The sequence below is a fragment of the Strix aluco genome, chromosome Z (assembly GCF_031877795.1).
Source record: "Strix aluco isolate bStrAlu1 chromosome Z, bStrAlu1.hap1, whole genome shotgun sequence".
Classification (NCBI taxonomy): Eukaryota; Metazoa; Chordata; class Aves; order Strigiformes; family Strigidae; genus Strix; species Strix aluco.
Genome location: NC_133971.1, coordinates 17,633,242 through 17,658,796, shown reverse-complemented (window position 1 = coordinate 17,658,796; position 25,555 = coordinate 17,633,242). Strand labels below are relative to the sequence as shown.

Here is a 25,555-nt window from a genome sequence, read left to right as displayed (position 1 = left end):
GATCCTGTACTACCCCAGTAGACAGACACAGATAGAAATCAGCTTCATTTCAGCACTGCCCTCCTAGGACCCCAGCCTGTCGGTAACACAACCACCATCACTAGTTTAAAGCAACCCCCCAGGTCACACTGAGGCTTTGCGGGAAAGCAGATCCACAGAAGGTAGCCTAGGACCAGAGCACCAACTCTGCAGACTGTCACTTCAGACAAGCGTATTCTGTAACTGAAGTCTACACTAGTGCTGACCAAACTGTGGCAGAAAGTAGCAGCTGAATAAGAAGAGACGCATACACCTGAAAGCAATGCAGAAATGAAAGAAAAATTCGGAAAGCAAGAAGAGATCAAGTTTGGTTTTTTTTTTCATTCTATGATCAAATGTATGCACACTCTCTACGCCCCATATTCTCAAGGAATTTAATCTTACTTAAGACTGTTGAAAGCCCCCCCCCTTGTGGAGTTTGTTTGAGAACACCAATATATTTCAGGCAACTGTGGATTCCAAATACGCAGCAGAAAACAGTAAATTACAATAGGGGCAAGATATGTAAGAAAAACTTCCCCAGAAACTCAGCATTTAGTTCCTAGCTTTATGCAGATTAGGATAATCAGATCATAAACTCTTATCAACAGATATATCAGAACTTTCACACTTCATAATGGGCTATGTTTAAGGATCCAAAAACAATTTAGTTTTGATTTCCTTATGTCCTTTGCATATTAGACATCACACATATTAAATGATAAATATTTTTGACAATGAAAAGCAGCTGCTGGGAAAGTGTAAGCAACCTTCAGTTTTATACATAGTAACTAAAAGTGCTGCATTAAAATAAAACAGAACCATCACCACCTATGTCAAGATGTCAAGAAGAAAAGCAGAGCTACTTTGATGACATAAACATGCATGCATTAAGTATGTTTTTGCAAGCAGGTACATGCTTACTTTATTAAAAATCAATCACATCACTAACCTTTGGCTTTGTCCACTTTACATTTCTATTCATTTGGTATCCCCACTGATTTGTAAATGCTTACTACCTACCTGCAAGCTGAGCTGTTATAGCTTGGAAAGGTAGTTTTCTAAATGTATCCATGAGTGGCTGTACTTTCTCTATGCTGACAAATTCATGTTTACCATAGTCGAGCTCATATACTGACAAAAACCCATTTCTAAGAATTCCTTTTATTATGACCCTGTACCACCTAAAAAGGGGGAGAAAAAGAATAGTCAATCTGAACATGCTGTCAAGGCACCAGAAAAATAATACACGACCAAAAGATCTTAACCAACATGTCTCAGGCTTCCTAGATCTGGTATTACCTGAATAGAAGTCAACTCTTCCAACTACAATCTGGAAGCATGAAGAGACTACAACCTCATTTACTCCCTTAATCTCTCAGACATCACTGGACATCTGCCACCTTGTTAACAATGCAGACAAAGCACACCTAGGCTTGCCTAGCTTAGCAGAGCTAAGCTTGCCTTCAAAGATTTGTACAATACAAAGTATGTACTTACTGATTTTCAATTTTAGCTGCATACAGCTTGTTTTTTTCAATGTTCACAGGTTTCTCTTCTGCCCTGCTGTAGTACAAGATCATTTCTTCCATTAGGGCTTCCAGATTATGTAGCTCTTTCCAAGGCTGGAGAATAAAGTGACCTGGATGGCAGGCGACCGAGACATAGACATCCATGAGCTCACCAGTCTTTGACAAGGGTAGAGGTGGAGGCATATCAATGGTGGACACTGCACTGCTGAGTTCTCTGGATGAATCAGAGAAACTCTTCTCTAGCCTTCCACTAGTTAACCGTAGAGCTGAAACAGCATCACTTGTCACTTTTGTGGAGGTAGTCCCACTGGCTGTAACACTTAAGAAAACATCTTTCTGATGCTTCCACAAGTCTGCATTTTTGATCTTTTGATTGACGCTATGATCCATGTCTGGGAAATTCTCTGGAGCAAACAAGTAAACGTGTGCAATCGCCTTTGAACCATCCTGTTTAACCACCTTGGAAAACAAAATACAGTTTAACTTCCAGTTAAGAACTATTAAAAGCACATCCGATTTTGTACAGGAGACTAAAACCTTTAACAGAAAAGCAGCAACAGTTCATTGCATTCTATATGCACAGAAGCATTTTCAAGGTTCTCTCAAATATGTTAATGAAGTTGTTGGATAGTAAGCAACTCACAGTAAGCAGCTAAAAAGAGCATTTGCAGCTACCCCACTAATGTAAAGCTTCCGGGTTTGTATCATGCATAATTTTCAACCACTGTCATAAAAATACTTCCTATTTAACATCAGATATGCTAGCGTTATTGATAGTAAAGCACTGAAATTTTAATTTGACAAAGTATATAACATTTCTTCACAGATTTTTCTGCTGGTTTTCCTAGCCAGGAATAAAAACTTTCCACAATTAAAGTGGAAACTGTTATTTAATCAAGCAAAAATTAGTACCAAACTCAAACTATCTTGGAAGAGGATGTTTAGAAAAGCCACATTCAACAGTCATAAGTCCCAGACTAGAGGAGCTATGTTTTAACTATATGGTCTCCAGTGTTAAAGCAAGCAAAAAAATAAAGGAACAAGTGCTGTGACAGTATCTGAAATCAAATTTTTAAGAGGAAATCAGCTTTATGTAGTCTGTAGCTAGTAATAGATTTCCTTTAGAAGGGTGTTTTCAGTTAATTAAACTGGACAGGATACACTGCAAGTGGAAATAATTTTATGTCAAAGATAACAGAAGTTCTAAGTATACAATAGCATATACTAAATTACACTGGATTAGAAAAAGCAAACAAAAAATAAAGCTGCTTTCTAAGGCCAGAAGGACAAAAAGCTATGCTCATAAGAGGCATAAGATACTTCAAGATTAACTCAACAGTTTTATCTTTTCATGTGGTGAAACATTAGCAACTGTGTTTCTTTCTTATCAGTTGGTAAAATAACTCTAGCTGCATATTTGGACTGGGACAGCAAAATGTGAAAGGCTAATGTGAAAGCTGTTAAATTCTTGAGGGGAAAAGAGAAGCTTCCAACAGGCTTAAGCAAGTAAATTTTATGCCAAATATCCTAAGAAAATGATTTTGTATAGAATTTATATCCAAGAGCTAGCTACAAACTTCTAAACTTCTTTATCAAAAATCAAGTTTGATGAGTGGTTAAGCTTCTAGAGTTGTTCTTTCAATGCTCTTTCCACACGCCTGTGGATTTCAAGTCACATAGGCATTTTGCCTATTTACCTTCATGCTAAATTCAGGACAATTCATTACAGTGTCTCTCAGCCACAGTACAGCATCTGGAGTCCACATGCCAGTGTTAGGAGGCAGATCTGCTAGGCAGCATTTTATAGCCTAAGAACAGAATCAAGTATATAAGGTATAATTTACTAATATGGAGACTAGTCCACAAATTCCTATTCACAGAAACTTCATTGATGCTGACAGATTCAACAATGTATGACAAACAAACAGAGGAACATGCAAAACTAGTACCATTACACACACACAACATTCTGTTGATAACATAGGACTACATTATGATTTATTTCAGGCAAAGATGAACAATGAAATACACTCCAATGCTGAATGCTATTAAACAAAACAAAATTTCATTACATAATCCTTGAAGTACCAGCACTACAAACACTGCCAAGAGATCTAACATAGGTTAGCTTTAACATGTCTTTATACCTGAGGAGGTATTGCAATTACTTCTCTCAGGAATTGTGGTGGGATTTCTCTAAGCTCTGATACTTTTACAGTTGCAACTGTTCCAGTATCCAAGAACTGCACATCAAGTGCCCGTCTAGTGTGAATAATTCTTATCTGAAAGAAGAAAGCAAGAGGCTAATTTTGTGGTTAAAAACACAACAGTGACACATACACTATCACAAGTTTCACAGAAACTAAGGATTCAGATTTAGCTGAACAAAAAGAACAGCCATTTCTATGTGGGAAAAATGTAGATGTTTTTGAATACTTCTTACCTCTACACGTGCCCATCTTCCTTTAGAAGGAAACAAGCAGATTTTGCCACAGAAAGGCAGCGATACATTAAACTCAGGTGTCTGCTGCAAATACAAAAGCAGAAGTTAAAAAGCGTGGAGCTATTACAATCTGGCACTCAACTAACCATTTCAAAAGCCACACATGAAATAAACAGTTCTGAGAAGCAAAAGTCTGTTTCAAACACAAAGTCTCTTTCCAGCCTCAGGAGCATTTCTTACCATGTTGTTTTAAGCTTCCCCAATTGGTAAAGCTTTAATTTCAAGCTGTGTATCTTACAGGGAAACTGAGAGAATATAAAGTGCCAGGGGAAAAAAGCCACATTTGGAAACACAGAATATGAAATCACCCACGATTACTTTAATGTTCTGAAAAGCAAGAGCAGTTTAGAGCTGTGACAGACAACTGAAGAAGCTCCTGCCTTCATGTTCTAGAACACATCATTTGGTGAGATACTTAACAAAACAAATTTACTACTGCCTCAAATGAAAGTCTCAGGGGGGTGACATTCACCATGATGATCCTAAATAACAAGACAGTGGCTACACTATAAAAAGCATTGAAGAAACTCCATTTGAAGACCCATCAACACCTCAGTTTGTTTAGATTCTCAGGCAAAATAAAAACTCTCAAGACAAGCTGCAAAGCCAGGATTGCTTATTTTACCCCTCATATACAGATTGATATTAAAAGATTCTGAATGTCAAGGTCTCGTTGATAGCTACAGCAACCTAACATACACTCTGTCCAGAAAATCTGAACTTTTGAAATACCTGCCTGGCTGCCTGCCTTTGTGTTGCTAAACCTTTCAGGGTTCTGTATGCTTTCCTCCAGTGTTTAGCTCGCTTGAAACTGAATCTTGGTAACTGAGACATGTTCCATATAAAGTATTTCCAGATGGTGTGTGCTCCACAATAAGTCTAAAGTTCAACTTCTACACCTAAAAACACTTTGACAGAGTAGTTTCACAAGCAGCAGTTCTAACAGGACCTTCAAGGATCTGCATTTCATGGTTTGATTCTCTAAGGCTCAGCTGAATGTTGAACAAATTAGATTCTCTTAAGATTTCTTTTCTTTTGTATAAATTCTCTTGAGTCTAGTAAGGGTTGTTGGATGTGTCTGTAAATGGCCAGTGGAATGTCAGACTCCTCTGCCACATGCCTATTTTAAGGCAACATAAGACTTTTGAAAATGCCTCCTGTATATCAGTTCTAGTTGAAATTAGCCACATTATTCAAAAGCTAAGGGTACAAGGACAAGATAGATAGCAGATCAGACCAAAGCCATAGAACCTCCAAGGAAGCAAAGCTAAAAAGAACAGACCTTGTTTACATTGCTTTTATTGTCACTTTGCATGGTGTGCTGTGGGCCAGGCTGTTTACACACCTGAACTCCTGGGAATACAACGGAAGATTGGCGAGGAGGATTGTAAACATGCTCAAGTCACTTGCAGCTGGGGGTGTCGAAAAACACATATTATCACACTAATTGTTGCTTAGCCCTGTGTGTTTGATGGGTAGAATATCTGTGTTTAGGTAACATAGGCCTGTGAGAAACTCAGAGGCACCTTATTGAACATCCTTGAGATCCCTGCCCTGCTGTGGGAAAGATCAAAGCAGTGGAAAATTACGCCTGTGAAAATCCCGGATATATACACACAAAAGCAGCAGGCCCAAGATCTTTTTTTTTCCCTTCTCCTTTCCCTGACTAGCCAAAACCAAGCTCTGTGGTGTCTGCATCTTTGCTTGCATGTCTCTGCCCAGGTGTTGCTGTGGAGAGCTCTCGGGTCATGAGATAACAGGAATAAATTTACTCTTTCATTTCATCCATAGTTTTTGTGGTTATTCCTGCGTCCTGCTTGTGCCAGCTCACACAGAATGCCATCATGTAAGTAAAACTTCCAGAAAAAAACATATGGCAGTATCTCAACAGGCTTTATACCAATCTGATGCAGTTTTCATTAGAAGCTTCCTATTATGAGCCATATTGTTACTGTTCTAACCATCCAAGGAAAGTTATAGGTAGTTACTGAAGCCTTAGAGACAGCTTGTGAGCAAGAAAGCATCAAAAGACACTCTTCATGCTGAAGGATGCACCCCCAAAAAAATAGGAAGAGAATTTATAGCCTTTTTGAATAGTCTATGGCTACCTCAGAAACTTGAACTTATGTGCAAGGAAAATGATAGGTACACTCTGAAGAAAGGTTACATGACTTTGCCACTTCTCTCACCATAGAACCTACCTTGTAATGGAAGTAGTCTTCTAGTTTCTGCAAGATTTCGGAAAGTCTTGACAAGCCTTTAGATGGCACTTGGCAATACAGGCTTCCATCAGAGAAAACACTGGTTACTCTGACATTTGTATATAGTGCATCTGCCTGCAATGGTAAGATTTTGACAAGAAAGGGGGGGAAAAAACCACACACACCAACTTACCAAATTTCTGAGTACTGTTTTTTGTCCATCCAAGACCTTAGCAGTCAATAATTTTTAATGAACTAAGAAGGAAACAGGAAAATGGTACCTGTAAGTGCAGTTCCAGGGACTTGTCATACAGTGCCTTCAGACAAGTAGCATTGATGTTGATATCGTCTTCTCCGGAAGTGTCATAGAGAACAAGAAGAGGAATATCACTCTTTTCCAATATTTCCACAGCAAATATCTTGGAGCATGTCTGTGATTCCACAGCCTTTACTAGGACAGGATCATCACAGAAGACTTCCAGTCCTGTAAGACAAACCATACTTTTTATGTATCACCATATTCAAAGGGAAAAATAACAACCAGGTCCGTGTTCGCAACAGGAATCTTTCAAAGAATCAGGATGTAGCAGCCCTACTTGCATTCTGCTTAATTTCTACCTTTTTTAACACAGAAAGCCATCTTAGGGGGTGGGGGGGAGAAAATAAAAGAAAAAGATCCTTCAGAAAGACTCTTCAGAAAGAGTCAAGGCAAATGTGTAGAGAAAAAAAGGAATGCACCCGAGTATTAAAAAAACAACCAACCAAAAGTGCTCATTCATGGCAATTTTATATATTTAAAATAAAATATTTTTTAAAAGTTAGAAATGCCTACCAGCTTTAGGAAGGTAAATAATTCCCAACAGAGCTTAGGAAGTCCGCAAGTGTGCAAGTACTGAAAGAGGAAGGATCACTTTACAATAGCTAAATAGGATCACATTTACGAATACTGCCTGACCTGACCACAACAAATGTGCCTCATTTGTGGAAAAAGGAGTTGTGCTAATACATTGCTTCACACAGCAGCAAACATTTCCTTATATTTCTTTAGGCTTGCATATCTTAAACCAACAAAGACATCTAAGCTAATTGCAGAGACAACTAAGCTCCATACAGTATCAAGGTCTAGATATCAAGGTCTTCTAATACCAAAGTTTCTCTATAAAGTTCTCCTGCACGTCCTTCCTTCTTTCCATGCCTACCAGTGTCTGCTTAGGCTAGCTGTCTTGGACAAAATCTAACATAAAGAGAGTTATTGCAAACAAGGACCAAAACTCCCAAACTGAGACGCTTCAATCCAAAAATCGTGAACAGCAAGCTGTATAGTCAACACTGGCTTTCTCTTACCTGCCAGTTTACACTTTGCAGCTTGAAATGGAAGTGAATGGAACTGTTTCTGTAGTTTGTACACACTGTTGCTTTCAACAAACTCACTGAAGCCATGATCAACATAGCATACCTGATAGTAGAAAAGGGAATAAAAGCAGAAGATCATGAATACAATTGTCAATATGTTTTCTTGAGTCTAGGGAAAATATATTCAGTTACCACATTCTCTGTGCAGCCCCAGACAAATCACTTTTCACTAATTTAGTATTATATAATGCCATTTATTTCACTGCTTGAATGTTCAGAGTTTTCAGGGAAAGCCACCTTCTCAAGATCTCAAGATCTCTGTAAAACCATCCTCTCCAACTGTTCCACAGAATCTCAACTCTTAACAGGAACAGTGCTGGAAGGACTCGGCACATATTACACCAAAATACATGAAGAAAGGTAATAAAGCAGCAATTTTTATTTGTAAAGTTTTGAAAGTGTTGTAAAGTCAAAATACCACAAATTGTAAAGTTTTGAAGTGTTGGAAAGTCAAACACCACAGAAACAAATGCCTTTTCTTTTTACAGCATTAAGAGAATCATTTTGATTTATGCTTATAGTAACTTTGATACAAATACCAGTCAGTGCAGGAGACTAGTAGGAAAACTGCTGATTGGCAACAAGCAATTGGAGCCAAAGTGAGAGAAAGAAGGCTTTGACAGGACTTTTTACAACTCTTGTTCTAAACTCTACCATGCAAAATGTCTGCACACCAAACACTGAGAAGGGAGTCTGAACACTGTGTCAGAGGATAATCAGCAAATGTTGCGATAAAGCAGTAGCCTTATTTGGCTGATAGCTCTAGCTAGAGAGAAATTAGAGGCAAGCTTGCTACCAGGGTCCTTGCAACTACTCTAAACCCAACAATCTTTCACAAAATCAAGTTCTGACATCCCCCTCCAAATTTCAGCTGAAGGGTATCACACTAACTTTCAGAAAAACCTCAGTTTTAATACATGTGTTATTTAAATGTTTATGAAATGGATCAACTTTAGAAGTATGTTAAGCAGACCTGGGTAAAAAGTCACCTAACTGGGTGAAGAAACAAAAAATAAAAAGATATCATTAATGTTTGACTAGGCAAGAAATAATTGAGATGTTTGAAACTTTTTTTACATTTCTATCATATGTTCTAGTTTCATTGCCGATGGCAAGAAGAGTCTGCTTGGCCCAGGAAAAGTTTAACAGAAGAGTTAAAATAATCTCAAAGGGGTTTAACTAAAATGCATGCTACAAACGGCTCCCAGAATACTAGATCTGCCTGGAAGGGAACACACGTATATCCTTCTCATTGTCTTGCTATTTAGTGCATGTAATAGATATTTCAGTACAATATGATCTATGAGCAAGCGAATTTTGTTTTTCCCTTTCCCTTTCTCTGTCCCACACCAAATAGTGCTACCACACCCATTCCTCCTAGACTGTCAGAGGTACATTTTCAGTACAAAACAAAACCCCCAAACTCAAACTACTTATGGAAAAAAACCTGAAAGACCATTTAATTTTGGCAATCACATAACTTCAAAAAAAGTCCTAATTTCTCATACAACTGAAAATAGAACTACTTCAGGGCAAGAAAGGAAAGAATGCCAGTGTAGCATATTTAGGAATCGACTATCTAAAAACCAAGATTATTTCAAGCCTTCCTCCAAGTGCCAAAAGAAGTAATTGCTTGCCTTTATTCTGTTGTCTTCGAGAGAAATTATCCGAGCACGCAACCAGGCATCTTCTTCAGCATGTACTGCAACAAGTTGCTCAACGCTCAGAGATTGAGCTAGTGACACTGTACTGTTCTGACTATAGTATGCTTTCATGTCATCTTCCATTTGTTCCTGGGCAGAAGAATAATCTTTGCCTACATACCTACAGTATTTTACAAAAAAAACCACCACAAGAGTTAGGATGCAACTTCAAAAAGCTGAATTAAAAACTAAGAACATTTTTATGCATATATGAATACGAGTAAATTATGGATATATACATTTTCTAAGCACATCAGTAACCAAACTCTTTCCCCGTTAACAGGGCTATAGAAAAGCAACTGACATAAAATTTAGTACTTTTGTTGACAGCTAGATGTGGTCCAGCAGTGTATAATCTAACACGCTCAACTGTTTTTTTAGTAAGACCTCTTACTTGATTATTACAATCATGTAGACCAGCTTGACCACAAGTGCAGCGCAGTATCTGGGACCAAGTATAAAAAAGAACTAATATGTCATCTCTGATGTTAATTGGTCATTAAAAACCACAAGCTTACTCAGCTTTTCACTAAGGTTCATCAAAACTAAGGCATCTAAAATAACTTTACAAATCAGATGTCAAACCATGTGCTGTTTACTCTCAGCCTTCAGAACAAACCTGATATTAGGCTGCTGATGTAATGGTTCATACTGAAGCAGTTGCATAGATACTCTTTCATAAAGTATATAAATTTACTGAAAACTCAAAATGGGATGTTCTGAGTGCTTCAGAAATAAGTCAGATCAGAGCAAACAAAAGGAAAACTTATTCCCTAATTTGTATTAATAGCTACTGTTTTAACTTGTTCATAGAGTGATTAATACTGCTCATTTCTACCACACAGTTTAGGTTTTCATCCTACAAAAATCCAGGTTATATTTTCATCCTATAAAAATCCAGGTTTATTCTGAAGGTCTGCTATATGCCCAGTATTACTGCAGATACTGTACTATGACGTACTATGCTAACTTTGATATAAAGATTAAGTTAAATCTCACATTCCAGGGAACCCTCATTTTCCTAAAGACAGCCTGCTACCTCACCATCCAGTTATATATTGCTTTTCAGAATGACAGCCCTTTAGTTTCTATGCAAGCACTCCTCTACTTCATAATGGACATGGAGTGGGGCAACAGTCATGTATGTGCTACTTAAAATTTTCTTAACAGTTTCATAAATATACTTAACAGACAGTAGGAATATCTTAACAGAAATTAGAAGAATCTTAGAGAATTTCATGCCTCACTGTTTCTGGTAATAGGTGAGCATCATACTGAAGATGTTTTTGGCTGCTCACAGCCAACTGAAAAATCATTTTTCAGATTTTTCAGAAAAGCATCTTGGAAAGCAATCTCAAAGAATTGTGTTAGAGACTAATCTATGTGCAAGTGGACAGACACTGAAAGTGCTCATTCAGCAAAATTCTTAGTCTCAACTGGAACCAATTCACATGTGAAGTAAAGCTTACTACTTCATTGTGAAAGGAACAGAGGGGTATGCTTCCATAGTGAAACAAGCTATACTTTGTCTACTCAAAAAGATAAAAGAAGCAGAAAACAGTATCTGAACTGTAGCACAGAAACTCGAAGTTGTTGAGAGTAAAAGGTGATAGTTAATTATTTCTTGTGAGAATTCAATTGTAGCACCTAGCATATCAACTCTGCCTTCAATAATACTGTTTTAGACGTATAGTAGCAAATATCTAGCAGTGTTTCTATCGCCTCACTTTCATTCTGATTTCCTCAGAATTCTTACAGAACTGTACCACTCAAAATTGAAATAGCACCAACCTTCCAGCTTTGTTTTAATTAGTACTGCAGTTGAAAGGTTTCAGCCAAACAACACTTAGCCACATACCAAGAAAGTAAAGAGATATTGCTCCATCTTCAAGATAGAAAGAGGAATCTTGATTTTATTGATCCTGCAAAATCAACATCAACCAATGGCTGCTACACACTTCTTGTGTAGATGTGGAGAAAGTGACTGTTAGCACACGCATGGGAAGGGTAATTCCATGCGTTGTTTCCTTCCTATACGTCTACATGAACATTTTCTTGTCATGGCAAAAAACCTACTCCTTTCAGGGCTAGTTTCATCTTGAAGATAAATGACCTTGCCCATGAAGTACATAGACAACCCTAAGTAGTAATTTCTGTATCTAGGGCCAAGAAACCACTAATCACTACCATGTACCTTCACAGAGCTGACAAATTAATATTGTCGAAGAACCATGGTCCAAAATTTGGGAACTGCTGCTTTATAGAAATTTTAACATCATCACCCTGAGCTCATCAATGTCATACAGTAGTTCAATCCACAGGACTTGAAGCATTTCCCCAAATAATCCTTAAAATAACAGATGAGAAAGCTAAGATTTTTTACTCCACATATCAGCAAGTTATCAATGCTGCCAGGATTAAAAGGTGTACAGTGAGAAGGAAAAAGTTTTGCAGAGTTAAGTCCCACCTGCATAGCAAGCTGGAAGTAAGAGACAGGTAATATGTTCCTGTTCTTCCCAATATAAAACATATAATATGCAATATGCATCATGTCTAACTGTTTCAGTATCTCTATGTACAGATGATTACGTATCTTAAATTGGCTGTCTTTCCTGGCACTATTTGTTTTCATCATCTTTCATGTCTTAGACTAAATTCAAACAGGGCTTTCACAGGAACAACCTAAAACGTAAAGCCTCTCTTTTCTTTGAGGTAGTTCCTCCTCTTGTGATTTCTTTTTTTAAGTTTAGGCTCACTCACAAATTCCAGCTGGGTCTTCGTTGCTAAAATAACTGACTCATTCATTTGGAAATAGTACAAATGTTAATGATGAATTAAGATTCTTGTCTTAAATTATGCTTTTTGGTAAGACCAGTATACAAAATAAATGTATATGCAATGTACAAAAAAGTCTTATCTGAGAAAAAGTACAATATAGGAATGTTGCTAGCAGCTAAAACAAAGATGGCAACATTCTCAAATGAGAATTTCTCTCATAATCCCCAATTATGGGAATTTTCACTACAGATTATCAGACATTAAGATTCCATTACTTCAGGGAACCAAAACAGTGGACTGACACAAGGTTGAGTATTCCAATACATTACTGATAGCCAGAGAGAAAAAGAATATCTGAATTTCAGCCTTAAGGCTAGTGTGTTGAATATTGCCAACCAGCAATGAGGAACAGGGTATTAGTTTCATAGTGAAAGGATCTCTAAGTGAACTGCACACATACTTATTCTGATCCTAATCAGGACCTCTGAGAATGACTGAAAGCTGAAACTGCAGAAACTAGTGGGGAAAAAACAGAGCTGTCAATATAGTATATTACCATAATGTTGCTCAATTCATCCTTTGAAGTGACATATAAAACTTTTTAAGATTAGGCTCAATTTGAAATAATTTTCAAAATTAAATATCCTCTACAAAAAGTGGTGGTTTTTTTGTTTGGTTCATTCTTTTTTTTAAGTTTTAAAGAACTGCTAGGATTTGTGTGTTTTATCCCAACAATGAGGTACAAAAAGCTTATCATAGTATTTCCTGAAGCAGTACAATAACATATACACAAGATAGCCACTACAGGCCACTTGTTACAATGTCCTCTAGGGCTGGGCTGATTAGCAACCAAACCAAGAAGCACCGGTAGTTTATTGTTGGATGGAAGCTCATCTGTCCCCAAAAGTGAAAACTGCAGTGTAATCTGAACACAATCAAGTCTCACCTAGTTAGTAGTAAGTCACTTATAGAAGTAAAATATATTTTAATAAGTATTGCAGCAATATCTGAATACTACTATGTGTTATAGTAAGGTTATTTTAAAAGGTCTTCCAACAGCAGGTCAAATCTGCTTTGATTCTCAGACAAGCTAGTAATAGAACTGATCAGCTCAGCACAGAAAAAGTTTCAGAAAATTTCCATTTAAGCACACAAACAGAAGGATTCTTAAGTTTCATTATCAAAATAAGTAAATAAGAAAGTCCTGCAACCTCCTGTTCATCTGTTCCCTTATGGCAGACCTGCACCATATAAATATATGGATTTATAAATAAAGCAAAAAAGATAGATTATGAAGTACAAACTTGCCTAATTAGGACCTCATTAGTGTTTTTCAGTTCTAACACCATGACAGACACAGATCCTTCTGATGGAATGATTAGAGGAGGAACAGTTATGTTCTCTGGATACTGGTCCTTGGGTTCTTCATACTGTTGTTCAGCTGTGGCCTTCACACCATCATGCCTCTGGACTTTCTCAGTGACATTCAGATTTTCATCAATGCGTCTTTGGGGTTTAGCATAAAGGATGGCCTTTCTGGGGGCTTCAGATACATAGTCCACTACACATACATCTGAGAGCAACTCTAGATTATTTAGAATGTCTTCTGGAAATTTTACTTGGTAAGCATCTTGGTACAATTTAGGAAGCGCATTAGCCCAAAGACCACTGGAATACTTCAGCAAGATGTTAACAACTTTCTGCTTGAAGTCACTAGTAAGTGATGTAGGTGTGGTCTCCGTATTTGGTTTTAACAAAGGGTCTACTTTTGAAGAAGTAACATTATGAGTTGCCTTTTCTTGCTCTGTATCACTTTTTGCTATTGGTGGTATTTTCTTAGCAGGATAAAGAAGCCCATCCATCTGATCACCCCTGTGTACTTTCTCCACCTTGGAAAACAAAAAGTAGAGTAAATAATCAGTTGCAACTCTAAGTCTAAATAATTTTGTCAATTACATTTTTATAACATGCACTTTATACAGACTTAGAAGTGGACATCCACAGGGAACTAAGCTTGAGGCAGTTACTACAGGGTAGTATTTCACATAATGCTTCCTCCTCCATTCTGAAGGATACCAAATGCATTATGACTACATCGGTATAGGCAAATATCTAATCTATGCAATACAACTTGGACTTGCTTCCAAAGTATAATCTCTCTTTTCTCCTAGAAAGACACACTCCAGAAACTTAGGTCTTTTGCACATAACCCCCATCCTGATCTTCTACACAGGTAAGCATATCATAAACAAAAGTTTCTGTCCCAGTTTACTGAGGGAAAGGGAATTTGATTGTATACTTCAAAAAGAGAGGACACGTGTCACGCTGTGTTGTAAGGGCTATCTGCTGTCATGCTCAGGGAATTATTTTTTCTTTAAAAAAGTTCTGAAGTTAAGGAAGAAATTTCTGGATTATAATAAATTTTGTAATAAATTTGATTAGGCCATTTTAAACCATGTCCATAGCCTCTCTCCAGACCCAGCTGTTTTGCCAGTCCATGTCTTCACCCTTTCCTAAGTTCAATAATGATCTGAAACATGCTCTGAAGTCACAACCTTGAAAACACCATTTGAGAACTGTAGAAACAAACTCACATAAAATTCCATTTCCTAAGGCTATGCCATTTCAGCCTAGATCAACTTAACCAGAGCTTAGCAGGAATATCTATGTAGAATTGAGATGACAAAAGCTCTCACTGTTTTCACATTGCTCCCAAAGCAAGAACAACTCCTGCAATAAAGGAAGTTATTAAGGTTTACGTATCAAGGTGGAGACCTTGATGTTCCTTCCTCAGAGTAAACAACTCTCATCAGTTTTCTGGGTCCACATCAACCAAAGTCCTTTTCAGAAGCAGATCAACGAACAAAACATTGAGTAGTTGAGTCACTTGATACTACTCAGGGGAAGCATTTACTTTATAAACCTTGCTGAAATCAGAACTTTATAATATCCCAAGTGTCCATGCAGAAGATTGAGGAATTTGCTTAAATGACCAGCCAAGGAAACTTTTAGCTCCAGAAAATATCTGGTGTTATCAGGACAACAATCTTTTTGAGAAGGCTGTGCTGAAATGTATGGGAGTTCATCCTGAAAGAAGCTGGGTGCAGAAGTCTACCTTTACGCACCGTTTCTCTTAGCTAGCTCTTTTTAACTAGGGCTGCAACAGACGTGAATAAATTTTAGCTGATAGGACTATTAAACCTTTACAGACTGGCAGCAGACTAAAGAGAGAAGATCCTTAGGGACCTTTAAGCCTCTTAACTCCAATAATAGCTCTGAGGTTTTCTAGGCATTGCAGCTCTGTTTTGAAGAGACTGTAGATGCTGACTGAGCAAACCATTTAGAGACAGAAAAATGTCATTTCAGTAAATTGCTTCAGCTTACTTCAGTACAAATAAGCTCAGGTGGAAATCATCAGGCTACTATTTCTTGCCTAGAAGTTAATGTTCAAGATGCAACAGACTCCTCCAGAGAGTGATATGGCCAAGACACCTTCAAGGATACACAACACTACACAAACTCTTAATTATATACAAACAGCTTCACTTGTAAGCACCACTTCAAAACAGCCACCCTTTCTTTAGCACACATTTCTCAACTTGGTTTCCAGTTGAGTTTATAGATTTGCCTGCAAGGTACTTCCCATTAGCATGGCTTGCAAGGCTGCTTTGCAATCACAACATGCCTGTTGTCACTCCTCCATTAGAGAGCGCAAAGCAGTGTCAACAGCTGTCAGAATGTATTATCAGGACAACAGAGACTGAAGTCATTCTACACAGAAGAAAAACATGTTTGCCCTGGGCCTCAATAACAGAGGGAGCTCTTAAAAATTAAAATCTGGAGCCCAAAATAATAAAGCTTCAAATAAAAAAATACCCACAAGATAAATACTGACACTGCAACTAAGTCAGTGGAATGAAAAAGAAGAGCAAGTCCATTCCCTCTGACATACACAGAAGGGATGAAGACAGACATGCTTCTGTATGTGTTGCTAGGACAAAAGCTTTGTATATGTGTGCTTGACAACATGCAAGTAAACCACTACACTAACATATATAATCAAAAGAAAGGATCACCTTTGCAATGCCAGAATGACCAAGATAACACCAAGTCTTGTTTAATTGTGCATACAGTGATGATCAAAGAGCAGATACACTGGCAAACTCCTAGAGCATCAGTACCTTCCAGGAAGGAAGTGGAGAAAAACACCTTGAAATGAGAGCTTCTAGTCACAGAAAGTGTCCTTCACTTTCAAGGTTACATTCACAACTAGCATATGCAGCTATTTTCTGCCATTTTTCTGGGAAAGGAAATGCACAGTGGAAGTTGGCATTTGATGTCAATGACAGAGTCTCATCATATGTGGCAAACAGGAAAAGTCTGATTCCATGATTCCTGGTATCAAACAGGTCCTCAAAGACTGCTCTAAAATACACTGATCAGAACTATCACTCTAATCCAGTGAGAATAATTCATCAGAAGTGAGATGCATGAATTCCTCCAGATCTGATTTCAATCTGCAACACAGAACCTAGCTACCATGGCACATATACCACAGACTGCACACAGACATGTTTTGCTGAGAGGCATCTTAGACAAATGCTTTAATGTGAAGACAGCGCTCATCTACCTGACTTTCGTCAATAGTACATGAAGTTCAACTCCCAGCAAGCTGGAGCTCAAAGCAGTGAGGAAGGTATTCCTGGCCTTGATCAGCAGTAACTTGCATCCATACACTTGGCTGACAACATCTTTTCTCTGGAGGCGGCACTACAACTCCAGGTTCCACTGTTTTCTCCTATCATTCTACAGTACAGCTCTCCCTAGGCAATGGTGAGATGCTGCTTCAACACTGACATCTATTCCTCCCTGCTCTTCCAAGTAGCTGCCTCTGAAAGCAACAGTTTAAGCTACCAAGCTGTTGAATATGCATGCAAAGTAACCAATACTGGGGAAAAAACCCAGACTTGTGCAATGTTATTGAAAGGCTGAAGATCCCCACTGCACAGGGTGGCATCAGACACAGTAAAGAGTTGTTCTGGTTTTGGCTGTGATAGAGTTAATTTTCTTCAAAGTAGCTAGTACAGGGCTATGCTTTGGATTTTCCTGAAAACAGTGTTGACAACACAGGGATGTTTTCATTACAGCTGAGCAGCGCTCACACAGCATCAAGGTCTTTTCTGCTTCTCACATCACCCCACTAGCGAGGAGGCTGGGGGTACACAAGGAGCTGGGAGGGGACACAGCCGGGACAGCTGACCAAGGGGATATTCAATACCAAATGATGTCATGCTCAGCAATAAAAACTGGGGGAAGAAGAAGGAAGCGGGGACATTTGGAGTGATCGTGTTTGTCTTCCCAAGCAACCATTCCACGTGACGGAGCTCTGCTTTCCTGGGGATGGCTGAACACCTGCTGCTGATGGGAAGCACTGAATGAATTCCTTGTTTCGCTTTGCTTGGGCACGCATCTTTTGCTTTATTTATTAAACTGTCTTATTAAACTCAAACCACAACTTTTACCCTTCTGATTCCCTTTCCCATCCCACCGGGGGGGAGTAAGCAAGTGACTGTGGAGTTTGTAGTTGCCAGCTGGAGTTAAACCACAAAAGTCCTTTTTGGCGTGCAACACGGGGCTCAAAGAGTTCGAGATAAGGGCAGATTTGATTGGAATGTGCCAGATATTGAATTTATAACTGTTATTGCTGTTTAGCTCTTAATTGCCAAGCTCCTGTGCTTGCCATGGGGCTTGCTTGCCTTACTGTATAACAAGTCTAATACTTGTTAGTGGCTGCTTGCTGTAATGCATATCTTATACATGTAATGCACATCTTGCTCTGCTGTGCCTTGGAACATTTTGATAACAGTAATGGCCATGTGTCTGGGGTGGCAGACAGCCAGGGCATCACTGCTGCTTCTCTGCTGCCTGTACTGAACAGGCTGGAACTCTAGTGGGAACTCGAGTCAAAGTGTCTGCGACCTGGGGATGAGTCCCCATGGGAGCAGGACACCCCGAAGTGTCTGTGGCCGTGAATAAGTCCACATCAGAGCAGGTACACCTTGAAGCATCTGTAGTCACGGTTATGCTGTGCTGCAGCAGGTATACCTCTGAAGGGATTGTGGCCCAAGGATAAGTCTATGTTGGAGAAGGTACACCTCAAAGCATCTGTGGTTGTAGATAAGTCCATGCTGCAGCAGGTACACCCTGAAGCATCAGTGGCCGTGCATGAGGTCATGCTGGAGCATCTCAAAGCATGGGGCCATGGATAAGCTCATGACAGAGCAGGTACAGCCCCAGAGGGACTGCAGCCATGGGTAGGGTCATGTTGGAGCAGGGATACCTCTGAAGGCATTGCAGCCCATGGATAAGCCCCCACCCGCTGGAACAGGTGCCCCTCAAAGTGACTGTGGCTGTGGTTAAGTCCATGCCACAGCATGTATACCCCTGAAGAGACTGTGGCTCATAGATAAGGCTCCACTTGGAGCAGGTACAACCCTAAGGGACTGCAGTCTGTGGATAAGTCCAAACCGGAGCAGGGGCAAGGGGAGGAGTTCATTGCAATGTTAAATCCAATGGTCTGGTCCAAAGGCACCAGGGGTGCAGACTGTATGGAAATACCTTTAAATTGTTGTAACCCAGGATTTGAGCTGCATATTATGGGAATTACTATAGCAGGAGCCCCTTGTTGCCAGCCAGGCTAGGAGCAAGTGGAGGAGTTCACTGCAATGTTAAACCCTGTGACCTGGCCCAAAGGGACCAGGGGCAGAGATTGTAATGTTTGTAATGTAATACAACCTTTAAATTGTTGTAACCCGGGATCTGAGTTGCATGTTATAGGAATTACTATAGCAGGAATCACCTGAACCAATGGAGAACAAGCCTTACAAGAAGAAGTGCAAGTGCAGCAGTGACCCAACCTGAGTTGGCTTTGGTGCCCAGCAACTCCATGAAACACACCACCTCTCTTGTCCCTGAGTGACCACTGTAACAGTTGGAGCCCAAAGTCATGGACTGAATTAACTCAGTGGACATTTTGTGGAGATTTGTAGACATCTTATGGGCATTTTATGGACATTTTACAGGGGTATGACCCATAGACTAAGGGAATGATATCTGTATTATATCAAAAGATGGAAAGTGGGGTGGTGGTTAATGAGGTTGTACTGGATAGTTTGGGACCTGAGCATGACATAAATGGTATGGAATAAGGGGTGTAGAATGTGCTGGTTTTGGCTGGGATAGAGTTAATTTTCTTCAAAGTAGCTAGTACAGGGCTATGCTTTGGATTTTCCTGAAAACAGTGTTGACAACACAGGGATGTTTTCATTACAGCTGAGCAGCGCTCACACAGCATCAAGGTCTTTTCTGCTTCTCACATCACCCCACTAGCGAGGAGGCTGGGGGTACACAAGGAGCTGGGAGGGGACACAGCCGGGACAGCTGACCCCAGCTGACCAAGGGGATATTCCATACCATATGATGTCATGCTCAGCAATAAAAACTGGGGGAAGAAGAAGCAAGGGAGGACATTTGGAGTGATCGTGTTTGTCCTCCCAAGTAACCATTACACATGATGGAGCCCTGCTTTCCTGCGGAGGTTGAACACCTGCCAATGGGGAGCAGTGAATGAATTCCTTGTTTCGCTTTACTTGCGTGCACGGCTTTTGCTTTACCTATTAAACTGTCTTCATCTCAACCCATGAGTTTTCTCTCTTTTACCCTTCCAATTCTCTTCCCCATCCCACCAGGGGACACTGAGCAAGTGGCTGTGTGGGGCTTAGTTGCTGACTGGGATTAAACCATGACAAGAGCTTTTCCTTACAAGGCTGTAGAAGCCCTTTACATCATCCAGTTATAGCTTATCCTTGGGATCCACTCCAGCTTTTACAGCTTCTAGTCCAACATGCAATAAATTGTTTTGCATGGGAAGCTACGACACCTAACTGCTTACCGTAAATGCCAAAAGGACACATTAAATGCTTGTCTTCAGCCAAACTTCATGTCAACTGGGAAGTTGGAACAGTACGGGAGCAGGACTGTAAAATGTTGTCCAGAAAGGCTGTAAAGTATCTGTTATTAATACATGACCATATACAGTCCTGTGCAAACTGCTCATGGTGACCCTGCTTGAGCAGGGGAGTTGCATTAGATAATTTCAAGAGGTCCTTTCCAACCTCAGTGATTCCACGATTCTGTGAAAAGTTTATGCAATGATAGACGAACTGACTCAGTTCTTCTAAGTTTGCCAACGACACCAACTTGTGAGGTGGGGTCGACACGCTGGAGGCAAGGGATACCATCCAGAGGGACCTGGACAGGTTTGAGAGATGCCCAAACTTCATGAAGTTCAACAAGGCCAAGTGCAAGGTCCTGCCCATGGGTCAGGGCAATCTCAAGCACAAATACAGGCTTTGTGTGTGGATTGAGAACAGCCCTGTGGAGAAGTACTTGGGGGTATTGGTGGATGAAAAGATGGACATGAGCTGGCAATGTTTACTTGCAGCCCAGAAAGCCAACTGCATCCTGGGCTGCATCAAGAGAAGTGTGACCAGCAGGTTGAGGGAAGGGATTCTCCCCCTCTACTCTGCTCTTGTGACACCCCACCTGCAGTGCTGCATTCAGCTCTGGGGCCCCCCAACATAAGAAGGACGTGGACCTGTTGGAGCGGGTCCAGAGGAGGCCACAAAGATGATCAGGGGCCTGGAGCACCTCCCCTGTGAGGACAGGCTGAGAGAGTTGGGGTTGTTCAGCCTGGAGAAGAGAAGGCTCCAGGGAGACCTTATAGAGGCCTTCCAGTACTTAAAGGGGGCTACAGGAAAGGTGGGGAGGGACTCTTTATCAGGGAGTGTATGATAGGAAGGGGGGTAACAGTTTTAAACTGAAAGAGGGTAGATGTAGATTAGATGTAAGAAAGAAATTCTTCACTGAGACGGTAGTGAGGCACTGGCACAGGTTGCCCAGAGAAGTTGCGGCTGCCCCCTCCCTGGCAGTGTTCAAGGCCAGGTTGGACGGGGCTCTGAGCAACCTGGTCTAGTGGAAGGTGTCCCTGCCCATGGCAGGGGGTTGGAACTAGATGATCTTTTAAGGTCCCTTCCAACCCAAACCATTCTATGATTCTATGATCATGACTTTCAAATGAATTTCAGTTTTCAGGATGTAAGAACTACCTTCAGAAAAATCACAGGCCTCTTACAATACTAGGGAAAACAAAATAATTTTGAAATGTTTTCGATTTAATAGCCTTTTCAGTTACTAACCCTGACAGGTTTGCCAGTTTCATTAAGCGGGCCCAGAAGAGATCACTTATGATATTCAGACTGGCAATGACAACAAAAAATTTTGGTGGATTCTTCATGGCAAATACAGAAGATACTTTCAGTCCTTCAACTGAAGTGAAAATTTTCAGATGCTACAATGAGTCTGAAACCTTTCTATTTCTGGTAGTCATTACTTCTGTACTTAATCAAAATGATAAAATACAAGTCATACTGGGCATATTTTTGTATTTTCTTTTGTTGTTAAACTAAAGGATCCTCATTGCCAAGATATTCCTTGTTCAGGTTCAGCTAGTGCTCAGGGCTGGGGTGGTAAACTCTGCAGAGTTCAGGAGTGTCTTTAGGTTGCCCCCTTCTGCCCATCTTCTTTGCCCTCCCACTTCATTACCTTGCACATCACAGTGAAGATAATTATTCTCCACAGTTCCTTGTGCTTTTGAGACTCTGACTTCTGAAAACACACAGTTACAAGTGAAACTCTGTGATGCAATAAGCCACCTGAGCCACTCTAACAACTCCGTACTGTTGAAGGCTGCCCTTATTCCTCACATCCTTATGCCAGCACTCAAGATCAGCTGACACCTTTGTCAGCTGTTCTTTTTGGCTGCACTAATTTTTACCTCATAATGCAGTGAAGTCTTCCTAAGGGGTCAGAGAAGTGCAAGATTTAATAAACAAGGAGTTGCAGGAACAAGGAAAGGTGCTGTCAAATGGAGTCTACTTCATTTGGTGGTTCATCATGTTGTCTAACCACTCATCAGTAAGACTGAGCTTCAGGAACATTAAGTTACAGCCTGTTCCAGCACTGTGTTTGGACAGCAAAGTTATTCTGGACCTTGGTGTCCTCAACTGGCTCATTTCTACACATACTATGACACCATCTTTTCAGTGAGGCTGATACCAACTGTATTTTGGCCTGTGTTGTACTATATACAACACATCTAGTTAAGATGTTAAGGCAGCACATGTTTTCTGTTCACTGACCTCCATTCTAAACGGCTAGTGGCTCTGTCTAGTACTGAGATACCCACTAAAGCAAACTGTCAGACCAAACACTGATTTATTCAATGAGCATGGCAAAAGAAAGCTAACTATCATAATGCTAGAGCTCATCTGCAGAAGACAGTTCATAGGGCATGTGTAAAACTGTGCAAGTTTTCATTCATACATACCACCAGCCATGCTAGCCCACTGCACTGTCTCCTCTGTGTGGAAAGTACATAGCTCATAAGAACACATTATCTATTACGTATAATTAGAGCTGAATTTTTTATTCTCTCAAGTCCGTTTCTCTGTTTGGAATGATAACTTTTGTTTCACACTGCTTAATCATGGTATAGAAATTCCTTCCTTGAGAGTAAAAACTTGACAGAACCAAAGTTGCTCAAGGAATAGAACTGGTTACTATGGCAATCCTCCTCTTCTCCGAGCAGACCTGTTTAATTCACTCTGAACACTACAGTAAAAACTCAGCTGCCAGATGTAGTAGTATGTAGTATCTGGTTCATTAAGGTGGGGATACCACCCAGGAACAGAGATTCAGGAAACAACAGCCCTAATCCTGTTTCTGTCAGTCTGTCTACCAGTTGATGCTGCCATCTTCCTAAGCCTTTAGTTTCACTTTCTGCAAACAGTCACAACGTCTATAAAATGTAAAAGACGAAGAATATTCTGAGAACTAGATGCTGTTAAAAAAACCCCAAACAAACCCAAAATATCCTGCCTGTCAACTAGGCAACATATGCAAGTTCCATTTTTGTCTAAAAGTATCTTCTACCTTCCTGTTTGTAATGACAAACTTCAACTTGTAACAACTACTTAAAAAAACCCCAAAAGACCAACCACAAACACCCAAAACCCACCAAAGAAAAGCCACGCCAATTTTCCCACTCTTTTCTCTGATTTTTTCCAATTATATATCCTCAAGGAGACAGCCAGCCTTTGGGACCTGCCCAGCACCATCCCAGACATCCAGGAGATGAAGTGAAGAACACCAAGCTTTCCTGTACTTTTGTAAAACCTCCTCCTCAGAATAAATAGCCAGACAAATATTCTTCAGTCTGAGAAGCATTTTCACACAGTATCAGCCAATACAATACCAAAGTGCTTAAGTGCACTAAAGAATATGCTCAGGTATTACATATTATTTAGCCACATGCTTATTAAAAAGCAGTGACACAACTGACTGAGGAATGGTAGATTACTGGAGATGAAACTGGCCTCTGATAACTACAGATTAATGGTTAAACTGATAGGTAGCCAGAGCCAGTAGGATGTTTTACGAAAAAGAACATTTTTTTTCTAGAACTGTTGAAAACCAAGTATATCTCTTCCAGCACAACTGGAATTTCCAAATTCAGAATGCTAGTGTTATTTTTCTACCAGTTCCTTAAGAAACCAAACAGAAAGACTAAGGCACCCATTTCCCTAAGGAAACTCTAGAAGCAAGTCTAGAATCATGCATCCCTTCTTTCTGCCATTTAAAAGGTGGCTGCCTACTATTTGATCTTTCTTTTAATTGCAAGAATGAATTTGGGAAGACAAGTAGAGAAAAAGATGATAGAAGACAGCTTCACCTGACAAACACAGGGGACTGACATATTTTGTTATTTTCTCAGGTTGACATATGAGCATGAAAAAAGGCCACTACTAGAAAGAAGCCAGCACCAACACTGGATGGAAAGGATTAGCTGTGGAATAATTACATACAGGCAGATTGAATCATTGCATTGGATGAGCTGTTCTGGGTCAGAACAAAGATGTGCCTATCCTGACATCCTCTCTGACAACAGCAGCTGCCTAGGAAAAAGCATAGGGGATAGGACAAACGTAGTGATACCTCTTCCTCTCATTTTGGATACTCCTCAGTTCAGGCACTATCAGTTAGTGACTTTCTTTAGAATGAAGTAGTTCATGACAACTGAGGCCAGGGATCATGCATTCATCAGTGAACGTATTCAGTTGCTTTTGAATTCAAGATGATGATCATTCCCCATTTACCTTCTTCAGGTCTCTTATTATTTTATAGCCCATATCTCCCATCTTTCCCCACCTAAATCATCCAACTTAATTGTGGCTCGTACAGAACACATAACCTATCCTTACCCGTCACCTTTCTGAATCACCCTTTCACTCTGCTTGATCTCTCAGTGAGTTCTTTGTGCATTTTCTGTGTAGAGATGGGAGAAACACATCTGATTTTGACATGTGCTTACACACCATGTTTTCCCAGTGGTACAGTGTTTGCTATTTTGTCCTCTATTCATAAGAATAGAGACCAGACCATCTTTTCAGGGAAGTCTGCTGCCTCCCTGGGGCCCAAATTAGGAGATGTCACCGGACAACTGAATAGCTTAGTACAGCTTTGAGACTATTATCTGCTCCTGCTCTTTCAGGTGGGTACTAATGATGTTGCAACAAAAAGTCTAAAGTCAATCAAAACAGATTTCAGGGCCCTGGGAAGAAAACTAAAAATTCAGGAGCACAGGTAGTATTTTCCTCAATCCTCCCAGTAATGGGGAGAGACTTTGGAAGAAACACATGAGCCCAAGATTTAAACACCTGGCTCCAGGACTGGTGTGTCCACCAAAACTTTGGGTTTTATAACAATGGAAGAACCTCTGAGGCACAAGGTATGATGGGGCCTGATGGAATCCATCTGTCCCAATGGGGGAAACACATATTTGGTCGTAAGCTGGCAGGACTGGCTGAGAGGGCTTTAAACTAGAATCACTGGGGGAAGGGTATGTCAACAGGAGAGCTCTAAGTAAGCCAAGAGTTGCCATGGCATCATCTGAGGGTGGCAAGCTAGTGGGAACATCTACACTCCTCCAGGGAGCAAGGAGGGCCCAGGAGCATATCTGAAATGCTCGTACACCAATACATGCAGTATGAAAAACAAACAGGATGAACTGGAAGCCTTGGTCATTTCCCACAGTTATGTCATTGGTATTAGCAAGACTTGCTGGAATGAGTCTGTCATTCCAGAATCAAGACTTGCTGGAATGAACCTGCTGCCAGCCAGGTTTAAACCACAACAGAGTCCCACAGATGAAGTGCTGGGATGGAGAGCTACAGGCTGTTCAGGAAGGACAGTCAGGACAGGTGAGGTGGAGGAGCTGCACTATAGGTA

The 25,555-nt window shown here is 40.1% G+C and overlaps 1 protein-coding gene across 8 annotated transcripts in view; it reads right to left on the bottom strand.

Moving 5' to 3' along the window:
• Positions 1-25,555, bottom strand: part of TDRD7 (tudor domain containing 7) — a 53,184-nt gene that overhangs the window by 1,633 nt on the left and 25,996 nt on the right. For 5 of the 8 annotated variants that reach the window (XM_074813792.1, XM_074813793.1, XM_074813791.1 and 2 more), the window contains 10 exons: positions 13,457-14,037; positions 9,305-9,491; positions 7,599-7,710; positions 6,536-6,738; positions 6,255-6,389; positions 3,994-4,077; positions 3,698-3,832; positions 3,248-3,358; positions 1,519-2,009; positions 1,042-1,202 (listed from right to left, as the gene is read on the bottom strand). In XM_074813792.1, the coding sequence (XP_074669893.1) occupies positions 1,042-1,202; positions 1,519-2,009; positions 3,248-3,358; positions 3,698-3,832; positions 3,994-4,077; positions 6,255-6,389; positions 6,536-6,738; positions 7,599-7,710; positions 9,305-9,491; positions 13,457-14,037 (2,200 nt within the window). The remainder of the gene's footprint in view (positions 1-1,041; positions 1,203-1,518; positions 2,010-3,247; positions 3,359-3,697; positions 3,833-3,993; positions 4,078-6,254; positions 6,390-6,535; positions 6,739-7,598; positions 7,711-9,304; positions 9,492-13,456; positions 14,038-25,555) is intronic. The other 3 variants (XM_074813794.1, XM_074813796.1, XM_074813799.1) reach the window with 3 other exon arrangements.